This window comes from Odocoileus virginianus, chromosome 8 (assembly GCF_023699985.2).
Source record: "Odocoileus virginianus isolate 20LAN1187 ecotype Illinois chromosome 8, Ovbor_1.2, whole genome shotgun sequence".
NCBI classification, from domain to species: Eukaryota; Metazoa; Chordata; class Mammalia; order Artiodactyla; family Cervidae; genus Odocoileus; species Odocoileus virginianus.
The window spans coordinates 77,467,983-77,486,523 of NC_069681.1; the positions used below are offsets into that span (position 1 = coordinate 77,467,983).

An 18,541-nucleotide genomic window follows, 5' to 3' on the forward strand; every position below is an offset into this window, starting at 1 on the left:
GTCAAAAGCTTTAGTGTAGTCGATGAAGTAGATGTTTTTATACTTCTAGACCTTCTAGAACTAACATAAAAATAAAAATAAATGTCCTTTTCGTCATAGGAGACTGGGGAATGCAAAAGTAGGAAGTCAAGAACTCACCTAGAGCCAGACATCTTGGAGTGCAAAGTCAAGCTGGCTTTAGGAAGCATCACTATGAACAAAGCTAGTGGAGGTGATAGAATTTCAGCTGAGCTATTTCAAATCCTAAAAGATGATGCTGTTAAAGTACTGAACTCAATATGCCAGAACTACCATATGACCCAGAAATTCCACTATTTGGAATATACCCTGAGAAAACCTAAAATCAAAAAGATACATGTACCTCAACATTCATTACAGTACTATTTATAATAGCCAGGAAACAGAAGCAACCTAAATGTCCATCGACAGATGAACAAATAAAGAAGATGTGCTACCAAAAAAAAGAAGATTTGCTACATGAATACAACGAGAAAATTACTCAGTCATAAAAAGGAAATAAATGGGTCCTTTGTAATAATGTGAGTAGATCTAGAATCTGTCATATGCAGTGATGTAAGTCAGAAAGAGAAAAACATTGTACATTAACACTTCTATGTGTAATCTAGAAAAATGGTAGAAATGAACCTATATGCAGTGCAGCAACAGAGACACAGATGTAGAGAAAAGACATGTAGATACAAAGGGGAAGGGGAGGGTGTGATGAGTTTTGAGAGTAGGACTGACATATATGCACCACCATGTGTAAAACGCATGGTAGATAGCCAGAGGAAAGCTGCTGTATACCAAAGAGAGCTCAGTTTGGTGCTCTGTAATGACCCAGGCAGGCAGAAATAGAAGAAAAGGTGCAAGAGGCAGGAGAATACGTGTGTGTGTGTGTGTGTGTGTGTGTGTGTATACAAATACATATATATAGCGGATTTACTTTGCTGTACAGCAAAAACTAACACAACAATGTAAAGCAATTATACCTCAATAATTTAAATAAGTAAAATGCCAATAAAAACAGGAATAAACCTGTATATGTCAATAGAGTTCATCTGAATCATTGATATTATCTTCTCAAAGTGACTCCCCTAGAACAGTTTCAGTACTTTTTTGACAATGAACTGCATTTTACTTAATGTTAACTCTTTGAAAATCTTTGACTGTTAAATATCTAGCCACTCTGATTAGGTAAAACATCTAACATTATTAACTCTAACAGAGTGTATTCTATATTTTCAAAAAATAGTGATTTAAAGTTTTATTTACAGTTTCTAAAATTCAGGCTCAAACTGAAGAAAAGTAGCGAAAACCATGAGGCCATTCAGGTATGTCCTAAACCAAATCCCTAAGATCATACAGTGGAAGTAAAAAATAGATTCAAGGGATTTGATCTGAGGTGCCTGAAGAACTATGGATGGAGGTTTGTGACATCGTACAGGAGGCAGTGACCAAGACCAGCCCCAAGAAATGCAAAAAGGCAAAATGGTTGTCTGAGGAGGCCAGACAAATAGCTGAGAATAGAAGAAAAGCTAAAAGCAAAGGAGAAAGGGACAGATATACCCAATTGAATACAAAGTTCCAGAGAACAGTAAGGAGATATAAGAAAGCCTTCCTCAATGAAGAAATACAGGAAAACAAAGAATGGGAAAGTCTAGAGATCTCTTCAAGAGAATTAGAAATACCAAGGGAACATTTCATGCAAAGACTGGCACAATAAAGGACAGAAATAGTATGGACCTAACAGAAGCAGAAGATTTTAAGAAGAGGTGGCAAGAATACACAGAAGAAGTATACAGAAAAGATCTTCATGAACCATCATGGTGTGATCATTCACCTAGAGCCAGACATCTTGAAGTGCGAAGCCAAGTGGGTCTTATGAAGCATCACTATGAACACAGCTAGTGAAGGTGATGGAATTATAGCTGATCTATTTCAAATCCTGAAAGATGATGCTGTTAAAAGTGATGCACTCAATATGCAAGCAAATATGGAAAACTCAGCAGTGGCCACAGGAATAGACCAGATTTCTTTCCAATCCCAAGAAGGGCAATGCCAAAGAATGTTCAAACTACTGTACAACTGCACTCATCTCACATGCTAGCAAAGTAATGCTCAAAATTCTCCAAGCCAGCCTTCAATAGTACGTGAACCGTGAACTTCCAGATGTTCAAGATGGATTTTGAAAAGGCAGAGGAACCAGAGATCAAATTGCCAACATCTGCTGGATCATACAAAAAGCAAGAGAATTCCAGAAAAACGTCTATTTCTGCTTCATTAAGAAAGACTTTGACTGTGTATATCACAACAAACTGGAAAAATTCTTAAAGATGGGAATACCAAGTCAATTTACATGCCTCTTGCAAAACCTGTATGCAAGTCAAGAAGCAACAGTTAGAACCAGATATGGAACAATGGACTGGTTCCAAATTGGAAAAGGAGTATGTCAAGGCTGAACACTGTCATCCTGCTCATTTAACTCATATGCAGAGAATATCACACGAAACATTGGGCTGGGTGAAATACAAGCTGGAATCAAAACTGCCAGGAGAAATACCAGTAACCTCAGATATGCAGATGACACCACCCTTATGGCAGAAAGCGAAGAGGAACTAAAGAGCCTCTTGATGAAAGTGAAGAGAGTGAAAAGCCTGGCTTAAAACTCAACATTCAAAAAACTAAGATCATGGCATCCGGTCCCATCACTTCATAGCAAACAGATGAGGAAACAGTGGAAACAGTGACAGACTTTATTTTCTTGGACTCCAAAGTCACTGTAGTTGGTGACTACAGCCATGAAATTAAAAGACACTTGCTCCTTCAAAGAAAAGCTATGACCAACCTAGACAGTGTATTAAAAAGCAGAGACATCACTTTGCCGACAAAGGTTCATCTAATCAAAGTTATGGTTTTTCCAGTAGTCATCTATGGATGTAAGAGTTGGACCATAAAGATGGCTGAATGCTGAAGAATTGATCCTCTTGAACTCTGGTATTGGAAAAGACTCCTGAGAGTCCCTTGGACTGCAAGAAGATCAAACCAGTCAATCCTAAAGGAAATCAATCCTGAATATTCATTAGAAGGACTGACGCTGAAACTTCAATACTTTAGCCACCTGATGTGAAAAGCCAACTCAGTGGAAAAGACCCTGATGCTGGGAAAGACTGAAGGCAGGAGGAGAAGGGGATAAAGAGTACAAGATGGTTGGATGGCATCATTGACTCAATAGACATGACTTTCTGCAAGCTCCAGGAGATAGTGAAGGACAGGGAAGCCTGGCTGCAGTGCATGGGGTCACAAAGAGTTGGACATGAATGAGCACCTAAACAACAACAAATTTATTTATCTTCATAAATATGTGTGTATGGATATATGTATGTGCATGTATATATATATGCATATATATGTAAGCATTTGTGATTTTGTGTATATACAATAATACACACAATGATGAAACATAGGGCATGATATTATATTCAGCATGCCTTAGAATCAAGTGTATTTTATTAAATGCAATTCACTGGCAAGAAACATTTAACAAACCATAAGAATAAACTACAAAACCTTTTTAAATAGAATTTTATATGATACAGTTTTGTAATATAACTATGTCTTTATATTTAATAAAATGAAGCTGACTTAAAGGACACTTTAAAAAAATATATAGGCAGAAATCCAAAATAAAACTTTTCTCCAAAGAGGACAATACAAATGGCCAAGAGACTCATAGAAAGATGCTCAACATCTCTAATTATTAGAGAAAAGCAAGTCAAAATCACAATAAGGTATCACCTCACTCCAGTCAGAATGGCCATCTGCTGTCAATTGATATAACCACTACAGAGACCCTTACGGAAGTTTCTTAAAAAACTAAAAATAGAACTACCTTATGACCCAGCAGTCCCACCACTGGGCATATTCTGTGTGTGTGTGTAAGAAAACCTTAATTCCAAAAGATACATGCACCCCCATGTTCACTGCAACTTTATTCACAATAGCCAATTACTGCAGTGTCCATAGACAGAGGAATGGATAAAGATGTAGATATATATAATGGACTATTAAGTCATAAAAAGAAATGAAATTGTGCCATTTGCAGAGATGTGGATGGACCAAGATCCTGTCATAGAGTGAAATACATCAGAAAAAGAAAAACAAGTATCATATTAATGCATACATGGAATCTAGAGAAATGGCACAGATGAACCTATTTGAAAAGCAGAAATACAGATAAATACTGTTTGATTCCACTTATACAAGATATCTAGAATAGTCAAATTCATAGAGTCAGAAAGCACATTTATAGATATCAGGGGCCACGGGATGGAGGGAATGGGTCTATAGAGGGAGAATGTGGAGTTAGTGTTTAATGGGGACAGAGTTTCAGTTTAAGAAGGTGTAAAATTGGGGGAATGAGTGATGATGAGAGTTGCACTAACAATGTAAATGTACTTAGTACCGCTGAAGTTGGGCAGGTTGATTCCTCCAGCTCCATTCTTCTTTCTCAAGACTGCTTTGGCTATTTGGGGTCTTTTGTGTTTCCATATGAATTGTCAATTTTTTTGTTCTAGTTCTGTGAAAAATGCCATTGGTAATTTGATAGGCATTGCATGAATCTGTAGATTGCCTTTGGCAGTATATTCATTTTCCCAATATTGATTCTTCCTGCACAGGAACATGTTTACATTGTCTTTGATTTCTTTCATCAGTGTCTTATAATTTTCCATATACAGGTCTTTTGTCTCATTAGGTAGGTTTATTCTTAGATATTTTATTCTTTTTGATGCAGTGGTGACCAGGATTGATTCCTTAATTTCTCTGATTTTTCATTGTTAGTATATAGGAATGACAGAGGATGAGACGGTTGTATGGCATCACCAACTTGATGAGTTTGAGCAAGTTCCAAGTACTGGTGATGGACAAGGAAGTCTGGCATGCTGCAGTCTGTGGGGTTGCAAAGAGTCAGACACAACTTAGCAACTGATCTGAATATAGGAAATACAAGTGATTTCTGTGTATTGACCTCATTTCCCATGACTTTGCTGAATTCACTGACTAGCTCTAGTAATTTTCTGATAGTTTCTTTTGGATTTTCTATGTACATTATTATGTCATCTGCAAACAGTGAGAGAGTAACTTCTTTTCCGATCTGGATTCCTTTTATTTCTTTTTCTTCTCTAATTGCTGTAGCTAGGACTTCCAGAAATATGTTAAATAACAGTGGTGAGAGTGGACACCTTGTCTTTTCCTGATCTTAGAGGGAATGCTTTTAGGTTTTCACCATTGGGAATAATGTTTGCTGTGGGCTTATCATATACGGCCTTTACTATGTTGAGGTAGGTTCCTTCTATGCCCATTTTTTGAAGGGTTTTCATCATAAATGTGTGCTGAATTTGTCAAAGGGTTTTTCTACATCTATTGAGATGATCATATAGCTTTTATCTTTCAATTTGTTGATATGGTGCATAACATTGATTGATCTGCATATATTAAAGAATCCTTGCATCCCTGGAATAAACCCGACTTGATCATTGTGTATGAGTTTTTTAATGTGTTGTTGAATTGTTTGCTACAATTTTGTTAAGGATTTTTCATCTACATTCATCAGTGATACTGGCATGTAATTTTCTTTTCTTTGTGTTGTCTTTGTCTGGTTTTGGTGTCAGGGTGATTGTGGCCTCGGAGAATGAGTTGGAAGTGTTCCTTTGCAATTTTTTGGAATAGATTCAGAAAAATAGGCATTAGCTCCTCTCTAAATGTTTGACAGAATTCCTGTGAAGCCATCTGACCCTGGGCTTTTGTTTTTTGGGAGACTTTTTATCACAGTTTCAATTTTAGTGTTTGTAACTGGGTTCTTCATAATTTCTATTTCTTCTTGGTTCAGTCTTGGGAGGTTGAACTTTTCTAACAATCTGTACATTTCCTCTAGGGTGTCCATTTTATTAGCATATAGTTGCTCATAATATTCTCTTATGATCATCTGTATTTGTGTTGTCTGTTGCAACTTCTTTTTCATTTCTAATTTTGTTGATTTGATCTTTCTCCTTTTCTTGATGAATCTGGCTAGTGGTTTGTCAATTTTATCTTCTCAAAGAACAAAGTTTTAGTTTTATTAATCTCTGCTATTGTTTCTTTCATTTCCTTTTCATTATTTCTGCTCTGATCTTTATGATTTCTTTCCTTCTGCTGACTTTGGGGTTTTTTTGTTCTTTTTCCAGGTGCTTTAGATACAGAGTTAGGTTGTCTGTTCAGTGCTTTTCTTGCTTCTTGAGGTATGATTGTATCACTATAAACTTCCCTGTTAGAACTGCTTTTGCTGAATCCCATGGGCTTTGAGTTGCTGTGTTTTCATTTTCATTTGTTTCTAGGAAACTTTTTATTTCCTTTCTTATTCTTCAGTAACCTCTTTGTTATTTAGTAATGTACTATTTAATCTCCATGAGTTTGTGGGTTTTTTGCAGTTTTTTTCCTATAGTTGATATCTCGTCTTATAGCATTGTGGTCAGAGAAGATACTTGATATGATTTCAGTTTTCTTAAATCTACTGAAGCTTGGTTTGTGGCCCAAGATGTGGTCTATCCTGAAAAATGTTCCATGTGCACTTTAGAAGAAAATGTATTTTCTGCACTTCGATGGAAAGTTCTGAAGATATCAATTAGGTCTATTTGGTCTAATGTTTCATTTTAGGTTTGTGTTTCTTTATTGATTCTCTGTTTTGATGATCTGTCCATTGGTATAAATGGGGTGTTAAAGTCCCTTACTATTACTGTGTTTCTGTCAATTTCCCTTCTTATGCCTGTCAGTGTTTGCCTTATGTATTGAGGTGCTCCAATGTTGGGTGCATAAATATTTACAATAGTGATGTCGTCTTCTTGGACTGATCCCTTGATCATTATGTAGTGTCCCTCTTGGGCTCTTATATTCTTTAAAATCTATTTTGTCTGAAATAAGGATTGCCACTCTGGCTTTTAGTTTCCATTTGCAAGGAATATCTTTTTCCATCCTTTTCCTTTCAGTCTGTATGTGTCTCTATGTCTGAAGTGGGTCTCTTGTAGGCAGCATATATATGGATCTTGTTTTCAAATCCATTCAGTCATCCTTTATCTTTTGGTTGGTGCATTTAATCCATTTACATTTAAGGTAATTATTGATACACATGTTTCTATTGGCATTTTCTTGATTGTTTTGGGTTTGTATTTGTAGGTCTTTCCTTTCTCTTGTGTTTACTGGCTATATAAGTCCCTTTAGTATTTGTTGCAAGGCTGGTTTGGTGGTGCTAAATTCTAACTTCTGCTTGTCTGTAAAACTTTGATTTCTCCATCAATTCTGAATGAGATCTTTGCTTGGTATAGTAATCTTGGTTGTAGATTTTTCTCTTCCAGTACTTTAAATATATCCTGTCATTCCCTTGTGGCCTGCAGAGTGTCTGCTGAAAGATTCACCGTTAATTGTATGGGCTTTACCTTGTACGTTTCTTGTTGCTTTTCCCTTGCTTCGTTTAATATTCTTTCTTTGTACTTAATCTCTGTTAGCCTGATGACTATGTGTCTTGATGTATTTCTCCTTGTGTTTATCCTGTAAGGGAGTCTGCGCTTCTTGGACTTGATTGACTATTTCCTTTCCCATGTTGGGGAAGTTTTCAGCTATATTTTCTTCAAAAATTTTCTCAGTGACGTTTTGTCTTTCCTTCCTCTGGGATCCCTATAACTTGAATGTTGATGCATTTAATATTGTTCCAAAGGTCTCTGAGGCTATCCTCAATTCTTTTCATTCTTTTCCCTTTGTTCTGCTCTTCAGCAGTTATTTGCACCATTCTATCCTCCAGCTCATTTATCCATTCCTCTGCCTCAGTTATTCTGCTATTGACTCCTTCTAGAGTATTTTTTAATTTCAGTAATTGTGTTATTCATCTATGTTTGCTTATTCTTTATTTCTTCTATGTCCTTGGTGATTCTATTAACTGTGTTAAATATTTCTTGCATTTTCTCCATTGTATTTTCAAGTCTTTGAAGCATCTTTATTATCATTATTCTGAATTCTCTTTCAGGTAGTTTGCTTATTTCATCTTTGTTTATTTGGTCTTGTGAGTTTCTACCTTGTTCTTTCATTTGCACTATATTTCTCTATCTTTTCATAATTATTTTCTAACATGCTCCACTTGAGGTCTTCTTTTCCCACACTTTAGGGTTGTTTCTTTCTTCCATTTGGTTTTTGCCCTTGGAGGGAAAGACTGGTTGAGTGGTTTGTGCTGATTTCTTGTTAGAGGTTCTTTGTGCCTTTGTTCTAGTGGGAGGAGATCAAGCAGATGAAGGAGGTAATTACAGAAATAATGGGACATATACACACACTTCCATACATACAGTTATAATGAAGGTATTCTAAAGAAAAGCGTACAGAAGACTGACTTGGTGAAGAAGGGAAATCAAAAGTGCTATCGACCAATTAAAAGTAGAGCTAGCTAATGCTCAATCTGGAAAACTGAGCATGAGCAGAGTGCCAACTGGGGAATACAGCAAAGAGAGCTTGACAATTTAGCTTGACAATCATTTCATGGCAGATAGATGGGGAAACAATGGAAACAGTGACAGACTTTATTTTCTTGGGTTCCATAATCATTGCAGAGAAGGCAATGGCACCCCACTCCAGTACTCTTGCCTGGAAAATCCCGTGGATGGAGGAGCCTGGTAGGCTGCAGTCCATGGGGTAACTAAGAGTTGGACACAACTGAGTGACTTCACTTTCACTTTTCACTTTCATGCACTGGAGAAGGAAATGGCAACCCACTCCAGTGTTCTTGCCTGAAGAATCCCAGGGACGGGGGAGACTGGTGGGCTGCTGTCTATGGGGTCGCACAGAGTCGGACACCACTGAAGTGACTTAGCAGCAGCAGCAGCCAAATCACTGCAGATGGTGAGTGTGGCCGCAATATTAAAAGATGCTGGCTCCTGGAATAAAAGCTATGACAAACTAGACAGCATATTACAAAGCAGAGACATCACTTTGCCGACAAAGATCTATACAGTCAAAGCTATGATTTTTCCAGTAGTCACGTAGGGATGTTAGAGTTGGATTATAAAGAAAGCTGAGCACTAAAGAATTGATGCTTTTGAACGGTGGTGTTGGAGAAGACTCTTGAGAGTCCCTTGCACTACAAGGAGATCCAACCAGTTCATCCTAAAGGAAATCAATCCTAATTATTCACTGGAAGGACTGATGCTGAAGCTAAAGCTCTAACACTTTGGCCACCTGATGAGGAGAACTGACTCAATGGAAAAGACCCTGATGCTGGGAAAGATTGAAGGCAGGAGGAGAAGGTGATGACAGAGGATGAGATGGTTAGATGGCATCACCAACACAATGGACATGAATTTGAGCAACCTCAGACAGTTTGAGGATGGACAGGGAAACCTAGCGTGCTGCAGTCCATGGGGGCTGCAAAGAGTCAGACATGACTGAACAACTGAAGTGAGACTGACAGGATTAAAATATACACACTACTATACATAAAATAGATAATCAACAAGGACCTGTAGTATGGCACATGAAACTCTACTCAATATTCTGTAATATCCTAAAAGGGAAAAGAATCTAAAACAGAATAGAAACATGTACAAGTATAACTGAATCACTGTGCTGTATCTCTGAAATGAATACAATACTGTAAACTGACTATACTCCAATATAATATAAAATTACAAAAAATAAACAATAAATATAAATTTAAAAAGGCAATTTGGATCCAAGCTGAAAATTAGAGTCTTTGGGAAAAACACATCATAGGTCAGTGGTCCTGGCAGAGCCATAATAATGACCATAAAAGTTCTAAATTAAAATCTAATACAGAACGGGGCTTCCCTCGTGGCTTGGTAGGAAAGACTTCAGCTACCAGTGAAGGAGACATGGTTCGATCCCTGATCCGGGAAGATCCCACGTGCCCTGAAGTAAGCAACTAAACCTGTGTGCCACAACTACTGAGGCTGTGCTCTAGAGCCCGGTAGCCACAATTACTGAGCCCAAGTGCAGCAGTCACTGAAGGCCCGTGCACCCTAGAGCCTGTGCTCTGCAACAAGAGACGCCACCACAACGAGAAGTCCATGCACCACAACTACAGAGTAGCCCCCACTCACCACAATATAGAAAAGCCCTCAAAGCAGTGAAGACCTAGTATAGCCAATAAGTATAATGATTTTTAAAAATCTAACACAGAGGAGGGAAAAGATAAGTTAAGCTAAAAACAAGTCAACTTACGGTAGGGATCACAGCATAAACAATTTTTAATAATGGTTGAAATCAAATTAAATGACTGATTTTATTAAACAAAACAAAAAAACAAGATCACTAGGTAACTCATGGTACATTAAAGTTTTAGAATCATTGTTCCAAGTATTGGTGTGCCCCAGGTGTCTGTGTGTACCCTCTATCCAGGCCTACAGCTTTAAGTACTATATATTTTTTAATCTACAAATCTCTCCCTGGCTCCAACCTCCTCTCCTAAATTCCAGATGCATATAAGCAACAGCCTACATGACAACTCCATTTGGATGGAGTCTCGAATATTTCAAAGTTACTATTAAAAACAAAAGCCTTTTTCCTTCTCACTACACAGTCCCACCAAAAAAAGGACAGCTAAGTTTACTGAGTACCTTTTACAGGTAATAACCTAAGTGCTTAACACATATCAGCTGCTTTAATCCTCCCATCACCATCCACAAGAGACAGTTACTATTATTGTGCCCATTTTACAGAGAAGTAATTCAGAGAGAGAAAGTAACTTACCCACAACTATACATCTCCTAAGTATCACACCAGTGATTTGAAGCAAAGTAATCTGACTCCACTAGACCATTCAGGTATGACCTAAATCAAATCCCTTATGACTATACAGTGGAAGTGAGAAATAGATTTAAGGGACTAGATCTGATAGACAGAGAGCCTGATGAACTATGGACGGAGGTTCGTGACATTGTACAGGAGACAGGGATCAAGACCATCCCCATGGAAAAGAAATGCAAAAAGGCAAAATGGCTGTCTGAGGAGGCCTTACAAATAGCTGTGAAAAGGAGAGAAGCGAAAAGCAAAGGAGAAAAGGAAAGATATTCCCATTTGAATGCAGAGTTCCAAAGAATAGCCAGGAGAGATAAGAAAGCCTTCCTCAGTGATCAATGCAAAGAAATAGAGGAAAATCAACAGAATGGGAAAGACTAGAGATCTCTTCAAGAAAATTAGAGATATCAAGGGGACATTTCAGGCAAAGATGGGTTTGATAAAGGACAGAAATGATATGGACCTAACAGAAGCAGAAGATATTAAGAAGAGGTGGCAAGAATACACAGGAGAACTGTACAAAAAAGATCTTCACAACCCAGATAATCACAATGGTGTGATCACTCACCTAGAGCCAAACATCCTGGAATGTGAAGTCAAGTGGGCCTTAGAAAGCATCACTACAAACAAAGCTAGTGGATGAGATGGAATTCCACTTGAGCTATTTCAAATCCTGAAAGATGATGCTGTGAAAGTGCAAAATATGCCAGCAAATTTGGAAAACTCAGCAGTGGCCACAGGACTGGAAAAGGTCCATTTTCATTCCAATCCCTAAGAAAGGCAATCCCAAAGAATGCTCAAACTACCGCACAATTGCACTCATCTCACACGCTAGTAAAGTAATGCTCAAAATTCTCCAAGCCAGGCTTCAGCAATACGTGAACCGTGAACTTCCAGATGTTCAAGCTGGTTTTAGAAAAGGCAGAGGAACCAGAGATCAAATTGCCATTATTTGCTGGATCATCGAAAAAGCAAGAGAGTTCCAGAAAAACATCTATTTTTGCTTTATTGACTATGCCAAAGCCTTCAACTGTATGGATCACAATAAACTGTGGAAAATTCTGAAAGAGATAGGCATACCAGATCACCTGACCTGCCTCTTGAGAAACCTGTATGCAGGTCAGGAAGCAACAGTTAGAGCAGGACATGGAACAACAGACTGATTCCAAATAGGAAAAGGAGTATGTCAAGGCTGTATATTGTCACCCTGCTTATTTAACTTATATGCAGAGTACATCATGAGAAATGCTGGGCTGGAAGAAGCACAAGCTGTAATCAAGATTGCTGGGAGAAATATCAATAACCTCAGATATGCAGATGACACCACCCTTACGGCAGAGAGTGAAGAGGAACTGAAAAGCCTCTTGAAAGTGAAAGAGGAGAGTGAAAAAGTTGGCTTGAAGCTTAACATTCAGAAAACTAAGATCATGGCATCTGGTCCCATCACCTCATGGGAAATAGATGGGGAGACAGTGGAAACAGTGTCAGACTTCATTTTTTTGGGATCCAAAATCACTGCAGATAGTGACTGCAGCCATGAAATTAAAAGACGCTTACTCCTTGGAAGAAATGTTATGACCAACCTAGGTAGCATATTAAAAAGCAGAGACATTACTTTGCCAACAAAGGTCTGTCTGGTCAAGGCTATGGTTTTTCCAGTGGTCATGTTTGGATGTGAGAGTTGGACTGTGAAGAAAGCTGAGCACCAAAAACTTGATGCTTTTGAACTATGGTGTTGGAGAAGACTCTTGAGAGTCCCTTGGACTGCAAGGAGATCCAACCAGTCCATCCTAAAGGAGATCAGCCCTGGGTGTTCATTGGACGGACTGATGCTGAAGCTGAAACTCCAATACTTTGGCCACCTCATGCGAAGAGTTGACTCACTGGAAAAGACCCTGATGCTGGAAGGGATTGGGGGCAGGAGGAGAAGGGGACAACATTGGATCAGATGGCTGGATGGCATCACCGACTCGATGGACATGAGTTTGAGTAAATTCCGGGAGTTGGTGATGGACAGGGAGGCCTGGCGTGTGCTGTGACTCATGGGGTCGCAAAGAGTTGTACACTACTGAGCGACTGAACTGAACTGAATTTGACTCCAGAATATGTTCCTGTCATACCTCTCAGTTCCATTCAACCAAGACATATAAAAGTCATCATTTCACCATCTCCCACTTCTAATCCTGTGCATTCCACTTTCAAACATTATCTAGAATTGATGTATTTCTCTCCATCTCCATGGTCACCCACTCATTTCCAAGCCATCATCTTGCTCATGTATTCGTTAACCTCCTAACTGGTCTTCCTCCTTCTGATCTATCGATCTTCTCTCATAGCAGTATGATTTTTACAGTAAGAATCTGATGTTAGTGCCGCCTTTAAATACTTTCATGAGCTGCCATATGCTTGACCTGAGCCCTGCCTTCTCCAGCCTTTTTCTGATACTAGCCTCAGAGACTCTTGTTCCTGCCCCACCTCCAGGGCTTTTACTCTCGTTGTTTCTATGGAACCAAAATCATCTCTCCCAGCTCTCCCTCATCCTGCAGATCTCAGTTCTCATGTCACCTCTTTTCAACCACCCTTTCTAAAGGAGTCACTATTATAACTCCATTTTCTTTGCTGCACTTAACACATCTAAATGTGAAAACATAAACATATCACTAGTAGCTAAAGCTGTAGAGAATGTACTGGTCTACCTAGGTTCAAATTCTGACTTTATGACCTTCCTGTGGCTCCTTCATCTATTAAAAATGAGTGCAATACAACTGCTGTGATGAGTACAACAATGCCTAGCATATACTAAGTGCTATTTAAGCATTTGATATAATGATTACATATACTTGAAGGCAAGGACCCCCTTGATTGTCTCTATATTCCTGACACTTATAACACCCAGTTTACAAAAGTTTGTCAAATGACTATTGTTCCCTTTCATTGTTCCATTTGTATTAGTGACAGAGTCTACCATTTCCCAATCTTTATTGATGTTTTTACCCGAGAATCACCAATTAATGGGGCTTCTCTGATAGCTCAGTTGGTAAAGAATCCGCCTGCAATGCAGCAGACCCCAGTTTGATTCCTGGGTTAGGACTATCCTCTGGAGAAGGGGTAGGCTACTCACTTCAGTATGCTTGGGCTTCCCTTGTGGCTCAGCTGGTAAAGAATCTGCCCGCAATGCAGGAGACCTGGGTTCGATCCCTCGGTTGGGAAGATCCCCTGGAGACGGGAAAGGCTACTCACTCCAGTATTCTGGCCTCGAGAATTCCATGGACTGTACAGTTCGTGGGGTTGCAAAGAGTCAGACATGACTGAGTGACTTTCACCAATTAATGTGCCTTCACAGTCTATTTTACATGCATTTATTTAATTCTATTCACATCAACAATTGTCACACAAACTACAAAAAGTACAAAAGCATAATCCATCTTCCAATACCAGGTGAGGGTCAAGTTGAAAGAAAGGAACTATACAGGAAATCACAGGAAGAGTTCAGGAGTCCTGAACAAAGCACACTGCCTGTCACATGATGTATTTAAAGCTGCAAATGCTGCCACAGGAGAATCTCTTGTCTTTGCAGCGGCCACACAGTTCCTGCCGATGGGGCCTCCTTAGATTGATGTGTCTTTTCTTTTGAGGGCAGGAACAACGAGACTTTAAACAGGTCTTTAGAAAAGAAGCAACAGTTTGGACACTAAATGATCAAATTTAGTTCTTCAAATGAAAATATTCCTCCCTACCACCCATCCCGCCTATCTTTATCCTTTGAATCCCACGAGAAGTCCAAGACTAAGTTTTACAAAACCACTCACTGCCCATAAAGTGTCATGCATTTTTTTCCCCAGATGAATGGCCAAAGATGACCTTTAAGAGAAGATTGCTGAGCCAAACCGGAAGATATAAGAGAGAAGTTGTAAAAGTTAAAAGTTGTGTAGAGTCTTCTCATTATGTAGGTTTTCACATTTGTAGCCATGTGGGAGTATTAAGTGATCTGACTACCTGAACTGCAGTGATTCTCAACTGGTAGTATTTTACCATTTCAGAATATCTGGAGTATTTTTGGTTGAGACAGGAGGGAGGGGTGTTCTAGGCAGCAGCCCAACCTTTTTGGTACCAGGGACCAGCTTCTTAGACAATTTTTTCATGGCCTGGGGATGGGGGGTGGGTTGGGGATGATTCAAACGCATTACATTTATTGTACACTTTATTTCTATTATTATTACATTGGCTTCACCTCATATCATCAGGCATGAGGTCCTGAATGTTGGGGACCCCTGTTCTAGAGGAAGCCAAATGTTTTCCTTTCAGACATGGCTAATCTTTGCTGAAATTTGAAGTGTTTTTAACCATTATCCCATTCTATCTTTTGATATTAAAAAAAAAAAAATCACACACCAAGGAGACTGGTATACTGCCCTGGTCCACCTTCCCAATCCTGTTAAATCTTTGAAAATGTATGATCACTGCTCTATTTTCTGTATATGTCCATAGCCAAAAAGAGTAAGTCAAGCTTTACCTTTTATATTGTGAAAACAGGCATTTTTATTTTCCAAATGAGTGTGTTTATCAAATGTTGGATATATTACACTTATACCTTCCACCCTCCGGCTGATGAGTATGCATCCTTAAGAAAATCCTAACAGTAACATACTCACATAGTGTCTACTCTTATGTACTGCTCTAAGCAGTTTATATAAGTCCATTTAGTACTCACATCACCTTTATAAGGAATAAAAAAGCTCAATGAAAAAAATTGTAATTTAAAAAATCAGGACTTACTCTAAAGGTAGGTTTCTGGTTTTGGTAATGGTAGGTTAGGTAGTTCTGACTAAGTCTTCTGCTTAGGATACCTAGACAAGCTGAGCAAAGATACTAACTAAAAACAAGAACTACTTGAAGGCACCGGAGAATTACCAAAGTATCCCAGAGAAGGAAACCCAGAAAGAGAGATGAGCCTGATATTTGGGACTATTTTCTCTTCAAAGGCAATTCTGTAACAGGCAAATTTTTAAGACAACAGGAAGCTGAAAATGAGCTTCACAAGCTGATGAGGCTGAGGTATCTTAAATATGTCAAAATGGGAGAGCACTGGTAAGAATTCAGGTTTTGTGCTGGGACCCTAAAAGGCTACACCCTAAAGTAAGAATGAAACAAAAATTCATCAGCCTTCACAGATGCTGAAGCCTAACTTCAAAACAGCTCAATTATAACTGGCAAACAGTAATCAGAAATTGCTAGTATCTTCATCTGCCTAACATAAGCAAACAAGTCTTCTGTGAAGATACTATTCTGGCCTCAAATTATCACTATAATTTTTCACATACAATATATAGCACTCAAAAGTAACCAAGTATCTAAGGAGACAGAACAACAATTCGTTGAAAACCAAGGAATGTGAAGAGGATAGCAACAGAATCACAGAAGATTAAGTTAATGGGGTTTTCTGGTACAGATTTTAAGAAAATGATGCTTAATATGCTCAAAGAAATTAGGCTGGTATTTCCAGCAGAGAAACGGACACTTATAAAGACATAAAAATTCTGGTACTGAAAAATGCAGTAAGGGGAATCTATAACTAAATAGGTAGTTGTACTGGAAAAAGCAGAAGGCAAAACAAGAGAAATGAAAGATGGTTTAGTAGATGATACCCAAACTGCAAGAAGGAGAGATAAAAGCATAGGAAACACAGAAAAGAGCATAAAAGATTTAAGGGATATGGTGACAGTTCTAATATAAGTAATTAGAAGAAAAGAGAATGGAGATGGAAGTAATATTTTAAATGACAATGACTGATAATTTTCCAAACATGATAGAAGTCTCCAAGTTACAGACTTGTGAAATTGTAAGTAGGTAAATACAAAGAAACCACAACTAGGCATAGAATTATAAAACTTCTAAAAATCAAAGCAGAGAGAAATATCTTAAAAGCTAACAGACTTAAGGTGAAAAAAAATGAGATATTACTTCAAAGGAGCTGCAGTGAGACCAGCAGCCACTTGACAGAAACAATGAAGGTCAGATCCTTAAGGGGGAGAAAGAACTACTACTGCTGCTGCTGCTAAGTCGCTTCAGTCGTGTCCGACTCTGTGTGACCCCATGGACAGCAGCCCACCAGGCTCCCCGTCCCTGGGATTCTCCAAGCAAGAACACTGGAGTCGGTTGCCATTTTCTTCTCCAATGCACCAACCTAAAAACTTTACACTCAACAAAAATAACCTTTAAAAAAGCTATCCAGACAAAGCAAAATGTGTCACCTTCAGACGTGCATTACAGGAAATATTAAAATGAGGTATTCAGGTCAAAAGAAAGTGGTCCCAGATACAAAAAGGATCTAAAAGCAGCAGAAAGAGTAAATATGCAGTTAAAACTAATTAGACTACAAAAATAATGTCTTTTGAAGTTTAAAAATAATATACAACAATAACAGCAAAGAAGTTAGGATGAAGAGATAAGGGATTAGCAAGTTCTAAGGTCACTGCATTGTCAAGGAATGATAAGATCAACATCTACATAAATTGCTTAAGCATGCTGTAAGATGAACCTTGAAGAACACTAAAGAATGAATAACTGCCAAGATAAGGGAGAGTGATTTAAAAAAGAAAAACAACTCAAGTGAACACAGTAAGTAAAAGGAGTATAGTAGTAAGAAGATATATTTAAATGCAAAGTAATTATAATAAACTGAGAATGTCAGACTAGAAAAACTAAAGATAATAGTTTAAAAATATTAGACTAATTTTTTTAATTACTTCTAAGTAGTATAAAAATATTTCTAAGTGAAAGATTTAGGTAAAAATTCTTGATTATGAAAATCAACGATGTCACACTTTTCTGAAAAGCTTAAAGAGCCATCTCCTGCAAGCTGTTTAAGAGCTCATTGAATTCTGTGACACCCTAGACTTTGGAGACACCATGGAATCTGATTACAACTCTAATACTTAGTATCTGTCTAACTTTGGGCAACTTATTTTCTTACCGAATGTTAGGTTTTTGTTCTGTATCATGGGAATAACACCTACTTCAAAGGTTAGGTTACAGGAGATATGAGAAGCACTTGGCTCCAAGTTTGGCACAGAGCTTAACATGCAGGAGAAAATGGCAACCCACTCCAGTATTCTTGCCTGGGAAACTCCATGGACAAAGGAGCCTGGTGGGCTACACTCCATGGGGTTGCAAAGAGTCAGATATGACCACCACTACCAAGAGCTTAGGAAAGGTTACCTATTAAGTTACATGCGAACTATTCACAAGGTGTTCGAGGAAAAACACACATACCACATACGTAAACAAACCACATAAGGCAACTTAAATCTCCTCCTTCCCCGCAAAAAGACTAGAATTTATGCTTTATTTTCTAAAATATTACAAAAATTCAAACAAATAGCAAACTGAACACTCCTACACAAATATCTACATCTAGCAAATCCTAACATTTTGCCACAGAATCTTCATGCTTAATAATGAAAACATTATGGACATAATGGAAATACTCAGTTTGCTTACCTGGCACTGGATTGCTTCCACTCGATAAGGGTTAAAACTCTTTTGGCATTTGCAACAGAGTTGTTTGAAATAAACCTAAAGAGAAATTTGCCTTTTACAGAGGTTTATGTGTACCCTAGGCTCCCAGTTCTTAAGTAATCCATTACTTCACCCTGCAGCTTGCTTTTGCCCAATCTCTATGCTGAGGTCTTAAGCTCTTGTGGTGCTATCAGTC

General features: G+C 38.3%; 1 protein-coding gene across 20 annotated transcripts in view; it reads right to left on the minus strand.

Annotated features, from left to right (window-relative positions):
* The window catches only part of ZAR1L (zygote arrest 1 like), an 87,060-nt gene that overhangs the window by 63,560 nt on the left and 4,959 nt on the right, over positions 1 to 18,541 (minus strand). For 16 of the 20 annotated variants that reach the window (XR_011489139.1, XR_011489137.1, XR_011489138.1 and 13 more), the window contains one exon: positions 18,328 to 18,402. The exons of 2 other annotated variants lie outside the window; for them this stretch is intronic. Coding sequence is in view for 5 of the 18 variants with exons in the window: in XM_070471769.1 (XP_070327870.1) it covers positions 18,328 to 18,402 (75 nt within the window). In the remaining 13 variants the exon portion in view is untranslated. Of the gene's footprint in view, positions 1 to 14,172; positions 14,491 to 18,327; positions 18,403 to 18,541 lie in introns of those variants that run through there. 2 more of the 20 variants (XM_070471773.1, XM_020875309.2) reach the window with 1 other exon arrangement.